At 44.2% G+C, this 12,421-nt stretch overlaps 2 protein-coding genes across 2 annotated transcripts in view; both read left to right on the forward strand.

Moving 5' to 3' along the window:
• Positions 1-5,878, forward strand: part of CELF1 (CUGBP Elav-like family member 1) — a 57,019-nt gene extending 51,141 nt beyond the window's left edge. The window contains exon 14 of the mRNA XM_032445111.1: positions 5,776-5,878. The gene's annotated coding sequence lies outside the window, so the exon portion shown is untranslated. The remainder of the gene's footprint in view (positions 1-5,775) is intronic.
• On the forward strand, positions 36-12,180 carry RAPSN (receptor associated protein of the synapse). The gene is made up of 8 exons (XM_015864444.2): positions 36-3,680; positions 5,776-6,114; positions 7,179-7,337; positions 7,680-7,778; positions 7,869-7,991; positions 10,615-10,668; positions 11,257-11,456; positions 11,995-12,180. The coding sequence occupies exons 1-8, from the start codon at positions 3,465-3,467 to the stop codon at positions 12,065-12,067; spliced, it is 1,263 nt and encodes a 420-aa protein (XP_015719930.1). The 5' UTR covers positions 36-3,464; the 3' UTR covers positions 12,068-12,180.
• Positions 12,181-12,421: the final 241 nt, after the last annotated feature.

Consider the following 12,421-nt stretch of genomic DNA (forward strand, 5'->3'; position numbering starts at 1 on the left):
TTACTTGTGAACTACAAAAATTACCATGATCCATTGTCACTTGTTCTGGATGCACAGAATTGCCTTCAGTGCTGATCAGCTACTTTGGGTACAGTTGAAAATGTTTTTATGGTTACTTTGTTTCCGTTTGTGTCATTTGCTGCTCAAGTCCTAAACATCTGAGATAATGCTAGTATGTGATTCACTGGGGAATGCGTTGTAGACATATCCAGCCTCACACCCTGCCCATGCAATGTGCTTTCTGGTGTTTGAAGGGCTGATTAACTTCAGCATAACACCAGACTTGAGCTATATACTAACAGAATGTGTGCATGGTGGTATGTAGGATTGGATAAGCACTCCTGGAGAAGTCATCTCATTCTACTTCTACGGACCCCATACCTTCCACTCCCACAGCCTCCTTACTCCAGACAAGACGAAGCTTGCTGAACTTGTCCTGGATCTGCAACATGGAGGTGTCTGCAGCCCCTTGTTCTCCTGCCCCTGGAAATACTACTCTGAAAATCCTAACCTCTTTGGATTTCTCGTAAAACCTCTTGGCGTTTTATAACACCTCAGGACTTAGTAGCTCAGGTTTTATGATAGGCTAAAATTTGTGATAAGCAAAGCCTGCTTTGCTTTTAGAAGTAAAGTTCAATAATTACTTGAAATGTGTTGTTTAAAGGTTAATATTTGCCATAAGCAGAATATAATTCATTCGGAAACTTGACACTAGTTTGATATTAGTATTGCCCCTCTCAGAGGGGAAAGTACTACAATGACCATGACTCTGCTATGTTTGTGAATGATTCTACAGTTCAGTATGGTCTTTCCTTCTGCTGGCTTCCATCTCAGAGTGCAAGCACATTCAGGGGAAGCCATATTCCTCTTCCATGTTCTTCTCCTCTGTTAAATGGCATACTTGCTTTCACCTCATTACTTCCTACATGACTGTAAATTCGAGAATACTTGCAAGTACCAGGATTCACTGCTGCATTCCTTCCTTTGCAGTGCCCCGTTGCAGAGTGAGGCGCCAAGCCACCTGTTGCATAGTGTGCTGCAGTTAATTTGCAGCTGTTGAGAAGGGAGGCTGGAGATATTTCAGTTCAAATATGTCTGAGGTGAAAGATGGAGAGAAACAATTGAATGAGAGAAGCGGCTTGCTTAGTTGGGATGGAAGATTCCTTCTTGTGCAACAAAGATGGCAAGCCCTATCTTACCCAGCTGGTTAATGGCAGCTTTATCCATTGTAACTTATGGAACTGATGGTAGATCCCTCTGGATAAATTGCTTTTTATTATTTTTATTTTTTTGGAGGTGTTTTGGGGTTTTTTTTTAGCCTAAGTCCACCACCAATCAATAGGCTATTAATCTAGAAATAAGAACCAGTGTATTAATCTCTGAAAATTATCAGCATTTTACATAAGCTCTTAAGTTCATAAACATCAACAGTAAAACACAAATCTTTGGATTAAGTGTTGATATTGAATGTTTTAGGATAAATTGTTGTCCTCTCACATTCTCCTCTAGCTCTCACTACTTGTTTTGACTCCAGGCTCCAATATTCCTGATTTTTACCACCATGTTCTGCTGTGTTCGTATGGCCAGGAGCCACAGGGCATTATGAAAAATAATGGGCAAGGAGTTGAACAGCTCAGCATGGTCACTGTTAGAAAGTTGATATGTGTATGACTATAGCTTCACGGCGTAACAGGTGAGATTCTGTGATTTCCACACACCTTGCAAGCTTGCTTATTTGCGGTTCCTTGGAAGAAACCATTGATGGTTTAATATAGAAGCTGTGTGTGCTTCTCATGTGATCTAGAGAAGTCTTGAGCCACAGGTTGATCACTCTGTCATTAAACTCAAGTACAGGTAGACGGTATCTAGGTGATGCTATCCACTTACCCCTCTGTATTTAGACAGATTTATTGGACTCAAAGTGTTATTGTCCATATCACAGTGTGTTTCTGTTCATTGAAGATGATTAACCTGAGCTTGGTGGTTCTCCAGACTCAAGTTTTCATCTTGGCAGATTATTTTAGTGGGCTCTTAGGAGACTAAGCACTGTTTCATTGTAGAATAGCATGCAACTCAAACACAGGGAAGTTCAGTGTGATCAGCAAAAAGCAAGACAGCTCATTTCTCTGGTGGAATGGCTTTATCACACAGCAAGGCATCCTTTGCACTTTGATCCTTCATCATGGGATATAAGAGCAGAGTTACAGTAAAGTGGTCCAGAAGTATCAGTATGAGTTTAAGTTACAGACAGGTGTAAAAATAAAGTGAAGTATTCTGCTCCAGCAAAGAATTACGTGATTTTTTTGTTTGCTTGCTTCCCCTTCTTTGAGTCCTGACTGGCTTGATTCTTTTATGGCTGCTGTCCCTGGGCCTCTAAAGTTTCTAGAAGTGCAGAAATCCGATGGCCACGTCATCATTATTGCTTTCCACAGGGATCAGTCTTCATCATGTGTCCATCCCATCACCCACCTCTGGAGAGACATAGTTTCTTTAAGAATATTATGTCAGAAAGGCTCTTTTGGGTTTGTGTTTCCTTAGGCAGCCATGACCCAGACGAAGATGATCCAACCAGTGTTCCATCAGTTATTGCCTTTGCTTTAGGCGTCGTATTCATACAGAAGCATGGATGTAGCTGGAGATATGCCTGCTTTTGTATGTTGTTGAAACTCTGAATTGCCATCTCTTCTGTTTGGCCAGTAAAAGACTCGCAGAGCTGCGTTGGGGACTTCTGTATCTGAAACACTTTGTATGTCCTTGATGCATCTTCATTCCCCCCCCCACCCCCCGGCCTTGTACAGATGTTCTGTCCTTTGGATCATTTTTGTGGCCCTCTCTGGATGTATATATTATTCCTAAGGATCCAGTGCTAGCTGTCCACTACCTCCCAAGTTACCCCATCACCACCGTGCTTTTGCAAAAGAAAATAGCAAGTGAGAAAAGAGAGGCAAACATAACATCCCTGTGGCTGCAGCTGATTGTCTGTTTCTCCCTGAGGTATTTATAAGCTGCATACTGGCAGGCTGGGGTGGGCAGTTGGCTCACCCTGACCTTGGAGGCTGAAAGGCTGACCAGCATTCCTGGGAGCCACGTGAGCACGACTGGCAGGAACAGCTGCAGCCAATGGAGATGCCTAGCAGTGGCTGCTCAGATTGAGTTTCACTCCAGTCACTTGAGATTTTTCTCTTTCTCCCCGTTGTGCTTTTCGTCTTTGTTTATGGGATTGGACAGGCAAATGCACTGGTGTAGTCTTAGTGAGCAAGACATTCGTTTAGTGGTTTTGGGATTCTACCTTCGTTGCCAAACAACCACTCCTTGCCATTGCCTTCCACAGCTCCAGCTGCCTGGCATGGCTGGGCTTTTATAGCTCCAAGCTTTCTGAGCACACAACCCGCCCTCCTGCATTAGGGCATTTTATGTTGTGTTCTCTCAGGCTTTTCATTTTTGCTGCATTTAGAGTTTAGTATATGAGGCTTTTTAATGCATGGGAGATGGGTCAGGACCAGACAAAGCAACAGATAGAAAAAGGACTCCATCTTTACCAATCTAATCAGACTGAAAAGGCTCTGCAAGTCTGGATGAGGGTTTTGGAGAAGTCTGCGGATCCTGCTGGCAGGTTTCGCGTTTTGGGTTGTCTCATCACTGCTCACGCAGAGATGGGCAGATACAAAGATATGCTGAAGGTAAGGCAAACTGGAGATGAATGCATGCAATTGTGTTGTACCCACAGCAGAGCATGACTGGAGATAAGAATGTAAAACAGGGCTTTTATACTGCATACAGTAAGATGTACTAGCTATTGGGAGCACGTTGTGAGCTGCCTTAATCGCTGTGTTGATAGCTCTAGCTTACAAGATACACAGAGTACAACTTCTTATTGGGTCTTATCCTTCAGGATTCCTAGGTTAATGAGGTTCTCTAGGTAATCATGGGGACCTTTCTTGATGTATTCTTCATGTAGGCACACCATGTGATGAAGCTTCAGAGAAAGGTATGAAAATAGAACCTTTACTCCAGCAAAAACTGTTTTCAGTGTGTACATCAGAATAGAGATCAAGTAGCTAGTGAAGAATAAGCAGTAGTCTTGTGAAGAGGTGTCTGTTATCTTGTTCAACTGCTTGGTATCCATCACACATCTGACATTGTTTTTATTACAATTGTTTGCATGGGGACTGATTAAGAGGGGAACAGAGATTCTTTGTTGGGAGTGGGAGGGGGTGGATGTTGAAAGATGTTCAAGGAGGAATCTGACAGCTGAGGTCAGAGAGGGGCTCCCAGTTGTGAGGACAGCATTGGAGAAAGGATACAGGGCTTGATCAGAGAGTGGTAAAAAGAAGCTGAAGCAACATACAAAAAAGCACGAGGATAAACACATTTGATGAAATGAATAAAAAGAAGCTGATGAATGGCTCTGAGAAGTCACAGGATGCATACATATAGTAGCAGACAGTGTTGGGGAGAGTGACTCAGGAATCTGGAGAACAGGACGGTGTTTTAACAGTCTTAAGTAGCTATCCCAGCCTGAAATAGGGTCTTATTAAAGGGCCTTGCCATTCTGATCTTTTTGGCTGCCTCTTACTAGACTAGTAATCATTCAGCATATAGCACAAATAGCGAAGGGGGTGCGCACATCTCATTTGAAAAACTGTATTTACCACCTCCTAGTATTAGGAAAAACAAATAGCTTCAGTCAAACTGAGTATTTTACACAGCAAGTTATCAAAGACAGAGGTTGGAAAACATTAGCATTAACCACGGAGAGAGGAAATAATGGGAAAAAAGGGTCTTGAATTAAACACGTGAAATTAACTGTGATTGAAGAAGAGTTATGACGCTCAGTCTCTCAGAGAGAAAAGTTGCTTCACGCCATGGAATCGAGAAGTAATGAAGAACTTACATAAAGGTAAGGGAATGCAGGAAAGAAAAAGCTAACATGTGCTAATGAGCCCACGTAGCAAGTTTCTTGAAATGCTAAGGAGAGGGTGCACATATACACCCAAGCATAAACAATTGTATTGGTTTTTACTTTGTGGAATATATAATGTGTTCTAGTGGCTTAAATTATTGTGTATTGCCATGTGCAAAAATGAAGCAGTTGGTGCCTTTAGGAATCGTTATCTGTAAATCTGACTGCTATTCTTTAATGAAAACACATATGGAGAAAATTGCTGAATATTTACCTTTGCTCTGAGTATTAATTCAAGCCAGCAGTGTGTTTGGTTCATCACAGAGCACAGAAGAGTCCCTACTCAAAAGAGCTTGAGGTCTAAAAGAAGAAAAGACTTAAAATTTACTAGAGTCATATGCAGAGAATCATAGAAGAAAAAAAAAACAAACCAATACTAGACTATAATTTGTTAGTATAAAATTGATGAAATAGCTTACTTAGTTTCTTTAATTGAGTACTTCAATATCTTAAGCCTTCCAGAGAAAGCAAAATTAATTATGTGAGCAAAAGAAAGCAGAGCTGACAGAGGTTTTCTGCCTCACCTGCTTCTCTTTAGGGTCATTTAACATTTTTTTTTCCACTAACTGCCAGCTCGATTTCCATGTCCGAGAGGCTGAAAAAGAGGTTTCTTCAGATTGCTCATGTGCATAGACTGCTTATTTGTAAACCTCCAGATAATTAATTGCTCATTGTATACAGCGCCACATGATGTATGCTGCCCTGCTCAGGGATGTGCCACTTCTCCAGTGCAGGATGCTACTCTGTGAGTGTTTGAGCTGTATTTCAGTAAATTACATGCCTTTTATAAACACGGTCTTTTCTACTTGAAGTTTGCAGTGGTGCAGATTGACACAGCACGGGAGCTGGAAGACCCAAATTACCTTACAGAGGGCTATCTAAACCTGGCTCGCAGCAATGAGAAACTCTGTGAATTCCAGAAAACAATATCTTACTGTAAGACATGCTTGAACATGCAGGGTACCACTGTGAGCCTGCAGCTGAACGGCCAGGTGAGCCTCAGCATGGGCAATGCCTTCCTGGGCCTCAGCATTTTCCAGAAGGCTTTGGAGTGCTTTGAAAAAGCTTTACGCTATGCACACAACAATGACGACAAGATGCTGGAGTGTCGAGTCTGCTGTAGCCTTGGGAACTTCTATGCCCAGATAAAGGTGCAGTAATCCAAGGGAGGGGAGGATGGGAGGGCAATTGCCTCATGGAAAGCACTGTGAATTTTAACTTACATCTGCTGTAGGATGAGAAGTGCTGACAGAACGTTCCAAGTTTAAATCTCTACACTGTAAAATCATCGCAGAACGTTCCTCTTCGCAGTAAGGATTGGTGGAATGCTTATGTAGTGCAGCAGAAGCAGCTGTGAATTGAAAAGATCGAGCTTAGCTTAGAAGATCACATCACAGGAGGCAGTGTCTGCAAGCAGGCAGAGCTCAAAGGATTCTAGCTGAACTACTGGTGGAGGCAAATAGTTATTCCAGGCAGGAATTGAGGGTGAGGTGATTTGCCAGTTCTAACTTCCATTATAAATGCAACAAATAATGTCTCTTCTTGAAAAAGCCTTGATTTTTGTCACTAATGGAAGACTCGCTAACTGAAGTATCTCACTTGAGAGTGGTTTAGATATCTTTAATGCTCTTAAGTACTTGTCATAAAACAAGATTTATTTCTAAATTTTTGTAGTGCAGAAAGGTGCTTGGATTTTTAAATTTTTTTTTTTTTTCATGTGTTTTAACTAGGTATTGTGGATTTGGTAAGGCTGTTATTATTTTGTTTCTGCTTCCTTATTTGGCTGAATAACCAGCCTCTGAGAGATCCTGACTTGCCATATGGAGAACATGAGGGCTCCGTGAATATGCTGAAAGCAGAGATAACATAAAACCAGAGACTGTTTTCAGGCTTCAGTTACAGAAGAGACCAAATGACTGTGGCAGCATACGGCTGCTGGCATACTATATAAAATTCATGTGCTGTGTCATTTCTCACATGTCCTGAAAATAGAGAGCAATATGAATTCAGCATATGGCAGTTCCACCTTCCACAGTTTGATATTCACATCAATAAAGAAAGCAGGGCACGTGGAAGAGGACAGGCAGGGGAAGAAGGGCGTACAGAAATCTGCTGGCTGTTGCAGTATTAGTAAATCAAAAACAGTTGCTTTTTTCCTTTTTTTTTTTTTTCTTTTTTTTTCTTTTGCTGTCACTACTGTCTGTCTGCCTTACAGGACTATGAGAAAGCTTTGTTCTTCCCATGTAAAGCAGCAGAGCTGGTGAATGACTATGGAGCAGGCTGGAGCTTGAAGTACCGTGCAATGAGCCAGTATCACATGGCAGTGGCCTATCGGAAGCTGGGGCGCTTGGCTGACGCTATGAACTGCTGTGAGGTACAGGGTGCAAGCAGACACAGCTGGTGGAGGTCTCTGCGGTGGGATCTTGCCTACAGGACAGGACTGGGAGGAAGAGGGAAGCCATGGCTTTCATACCTGACTCTAGATATTCCCACTGTCTCCCAGTCTCAAAGCTCTGGTTTTAGTAGTACTGTGTGCCTCAAAATTAGAGACGATGAGTGTCCTCTAGTTAGGAACATGAACAAGACTGTACTTCTGAGCTAGCTAAAAATGCTGTGCCGTTTCTCTGGAGCTGACCCTTCAATGGCTGCAGTACAGCTTGGCTCCATTTGTTCTGAGCCAGGAGCTCCCTTACTGAACAAAGGCAATTTCTTTCAGGAGTCCATGAAGATTGCCCTTCAGCATGGTGACCGGCCTCTGCAGGCACTGTGTCTGCTGTGCTTTGCTGATATTCATCTCAGTCGCAGAGATGTCCAGGTACAGCTACCATGAAGGACTGAAGGGGTGGGAAGAGGGTGTGAAAAGCAGGCCATAGCAAAATATGTGTTTTCCTCCCTGCCACTGCAGACAGCCTTTCCCCGGTATGATTCTGCCATGAGCATCATGACAGAGATTGGAAACCGCCTGGGTCAGATCCAGGTGCTGCTAGGAGTGGCAAAGTGCTGGATGATCCAGAAGGAGCTGGACAAGGTCAGTAATGGACTTGTTTCTGCATAAGTCTTTTAGATGAGATGAGAGCAGTCATTTTCTGAGCTGAATGCTCATCAGATGCATAGAGACCTGTCCCCCTTTGTTCTACCAACAGTCTCTTGCTTGTGCAATTGCATTTCTCCAGATGGTTGCTCTCAGCCAGGAATTTGCTGCTTAACAGTATGAACATCCATTCTGAGTTAGGCTAGTGACTTGCAGAAGTGTCTCATTAGTCAGTCCTGATGACTTTTAAACACTACACTGAGAAACCAGCATTGAGGGAAGGAAGTCTGCTTCTGCCACTGCAGGCAATCAGCTTATGCTCTAAAATAGATTCTGCTGCCTACTCTCTAGCAATATGACTAAGCTTATTACTGTGGTGATATTTAGACAGCCCTACAGCTCCACCATGTGCTTTGCAGACAGATATGACCACGAATTCCTGGAGAAAATAAAGGTATATAAAATGTGACGTGAAGCAGAGAAATGAGCAGAAAAGGATTTGAGAACAGACAATGGGTCAATATAGTATAAGAGGGTGAGTTTGACTGTTTTGAAAGTGCTTAGGCAGTATATATGTCTTAAAATCCAGATTGTACAAGATGCAGCAGATCCAACTGTTAGTGGGCTGGAGAAGGGAATGCTCAAAAGTTAGTCTTCCATGCTGAAGGACCCAGAATGTCAATATAGTGACACAATGGGATGCCATTTGGGGTGTAGACATCTGAAGTTACACTCTTACCAATAATGAGAGACACAAAGTATGGGAGGTAAAATGAAGCTTCTCAGAAGGAAAGCAAGCATGTACCTGTCAGAAAAAAACATGTTCAAAGTGCAGTCGGTATCTGAGTTCCCTACAGCAGGAAATCAATTGGGTAAAATAGACCTCGCAATCTTAGTAAGTAAAAACCATTTGCATTGGAAGAAGAAACTGTAGACTTCAAAACTTTGCCTAATGAAACCTCAGATATCATGTATCTCTCATATATCATAGTCAAAACTATGGGACAGGACGCAGGTAGGCCTCTATACAAAAAAATGTTCAGAGCACTCATCTAATCTCTGCGCTCCCTCGTCCCACCTTCAGCCATTGCCATCCTCTGGTATCACAGGCAGATCTCTGTGAAACCCTGGCAAGGGCTTTGCAGAGATCCATAATCCTACTGACACCCATAGAAGAAGGGAATGAGTCTAATGAGTTTTGGTTTCTGCTCCAAGCATTAGAAGCAAGTCTGTCCTAATGGTCAAACCTTATGCCCATCATCCCAAACATGACCTCCTTAAATGTCAAGGCACCGAATGCTTGACCAAGGCTGTTCCTCAGCTTACCCATCCCAGTTTCCATTTCTCAGGCTGCTCCATCCCAGTATCAGTTACTTAAGAAAGCTTTCCATTTGCAGATTCCCTATTCTTATCCTGGCCTTCTTGGAGCTTCCAGTTTCCTCAGACAGTCCCAGTTTCCTTTCATTGCATGTAGTTAATACTGTGTCTATTCCAGTTCCTCCCCAGCTGATGTGGCAGCCTATTTGCCCAAACTCTCGCGCAGTCTGTGTTCCTCTCTAAGACAAACTGTCCCCTGTACTTCTCAGCACCTCTTCCTTCCAACTCATATGCTTCACCTTCTTAATCCTAGTAATTAATTTCAACTTTTTCAGTATACAGTCACTTTTCCTAGGCACACCTCTCAGAAATATCTTTTCTGCTTCCCATCGGCTCCTGTCTACTTCCTCTGAAAGTTGCTTATCCTAGGCTGTTGCTGCCACAGATTTAATGCCATCTCCTCTATATTCAAAGTGCATTCTTTCATCTCATGTGGTTCTCAACTCCAATAACTTGGCATTACTACTATTCAAGTGTAGAAATTTGATGATATTCCTCATCAATATTGCGGTTCAGGGGAAGTGTCGTCTTCCCCCTTAACAAACCTGATGTGGGTTTCTGTAGTTCTGGGAAATGGAGACTGGGTATCAGAACAGCGGGTAACACTGGCATGGAGGGGAAAGTAGAGATTCATTTGGTGTAACAGTTGTCGTGCTAAACACTTTCCTTCAAGCTGAAAAAGATTACTTGCAGTACACTTCTACAGTGTGCTATGTGGAGGGAGGACAAAGTTGATGCATGAAGAGCAAGACAAAAATGGAAAAGCATGTTCGTAGTGCTGATCCCTTCCTCTTGTAAAAATGAAATAGGAGTTGCTCAAAGAGATTGGGCCTGTAAGGCAGGATGGGGACAAGACTTGCTTTCATTACATTTCATCCCAACCCTGAAGACTGTGTGACTGAATTTAGATAAGTGTATTCACTCTGCTTAGAAACCCCAGCCTCTGCCAGCATCATAGCCCTTCTTTGCATGATGTGGCTAGGACAGAAAGGATGTTCTCAGGTTATCTGTGTGGGGTTTATTTTCTTTGTTTTCTTTAGAAACAAAGCTTTTCTTCTGGATGACCTTTTGGTGGGATATATCTACCAGCCAGCCATGTATTCAGGGTTGCAGGGATGTTTGTTCATCTAAATTGCACTCTGTATCTCTTTACTTCTTTCAGTTCCTGTCAGGGCATTCATACACGTATGTTTTTGATATATCAGACTGAGAATTGATAATATATGCTCTCCTCCATTCACAGGCCCTGGAAAGCATTGAAAAAGCACAGGAACTGGCAGAGGGACTAGGGAACAAGGTAGGATCCTATAGCTTCTCTTCATTACTTTCTCTAGTCTTCAGTCAGGTAATTCAGTAAGCCAAGCATCCAGACTTGTAATTGCATACTAATGTGTCTACATTAACCAAGTGATGCTTTGCTGTGTTTAGTTACGGGCACTGGCATCAACGTGCAGGTCCGAGAAGTGAGGAAGGGGTTACAGCGGGAGATAATGGGGAGCATTAAAAACGCAATGCGAAGCAACTGCAGAGCTGGAGGATTAGGGATCTCCTCTTGAAGAACACTTTTGTCCTGTGCCACAGCTGAACTGAGTGCTGGCTGCAGGCAGAGGGAGGTGAAATGCAATGTATGTTGTGGATAGCTCAGGAACACCATTTCGATGAAAAAGCATCAGAGTGCTTCAAAGCCGGTGTCCCCTTTAGTGATGCAGAAAAATAGGATTAATGGCAGGAAGTGCTGCGAGACCAAATGTCCTTAAGACTGATCCTGTCCCTTTTGTGCTGACGCTTCTCTAGCTGACTGACTGGGGCCATAGTGGTCCTGTCCCTTTGCTACTGCTCTGTCTTCACCTTGTTCATTTTTCTTGTTTCTGCCTCTCATGCGCAGCTTGGTCTGCTGAAGCTCCACTGTCTGTGTGAAAGGATCTATCGCACTAAGGGGCAGCAGCGAGAATTGCGTGACCATGTAGTGAAGTTCCATGAATGCGTGGAGGAGATGGAGCTGTACTGTGGCATGTGTGGAGAGTCTATTGGGGAGAAGAACAACCAGCTGCAGGCGCTGCCTTGCTCCCACTTCTTCCACTTGAAGTAATGAGCTGGAAATACTAAAGATCTTTGCCCTTATGTTAGAGCAGGGAGCAGTTCGTGCCCAGAACAGAACAGCTGTGTGTGCTCTTCCCCAGGTGTTCCACAGGATCTCATTAGCCACAGCTTGAGAGGGTGAGATTTAGTCATAACGTCCTTGCAGGCAATTGGCTCAGTTCACAATGATCTCGTTTAATTCCTCTTGGGAGATCTCTTCTCCCACAGGTGGCTTGACCCCCTCCATGTCACTCTGGTAGGTGAGATGTAAGGAACTGAGTACGGCATTCAGTCTGTCACTGTGCTGCTGTCACGGAGGATACCTTAGTTGTACATGGCGTTATTTTTAATTCCAGAAATTAAGCATACAGCATCATGGTAACACTACAGCACTACGGCACTGCCCGCAGAGCCTGGGGGGCTGCACTCCCTACCTGCTTCCTCTGGTAGAGGAACGCGGTGCTGCAGTGCTTGCACCGGCCCCGCACACAGGAGATCTCAGGGCTGTCCAGGCCCCCATCCACCCGCCCGCCTTCGTTCGCAGGTGCCTGCAGACCAACGGGACGCGGGGCTGCCCCAACTGCCGCCGGCTGTCGGTGAAACCCGGATACGTGTGACCGGCACTACGGACACTACGAGGCACAACGCCTCGTGCCGCCTCCCTCGGCTGAGCTGTGTACCCGCACCCACCGCAATAAACTGTCCGCCACCAGCCCGTCTGTGCCGCACGTTACGGGGTGGGCAAGGGGAGGGAGGGGAGCGCCGCCCCCATAGTATCATCATAGTATCAGTGTCTCATAGTCTGGTGCGGGTTGGAAGGGACCTTAGAGATCATGGAGTCCAACCCCCGGGATTCGAGCCTCTGTGTAGCAGAGCGGCACTTCTACCACTTGCGCCACAGGGGGGATTCGAACCCAGGGCCTCCGGTGTTGCAAAGTGGCGTCCTTAACCACTGCGCCACCGGGGCACAC

Source organism: Coturnix japonica, chromosome 5, assembly GCF_001577835.2.
Source record: "Coturnix japonica isolate 7356 chromosome 5, Coturnix japonica 2.1, whole genome shotgun sequence".
NCBI classification, from domain to species: Eukaryota; Metazoa; Chordata; class Aves; order Galliformes; family Phasianidae; genus Coturnix; species Coturnix japonica.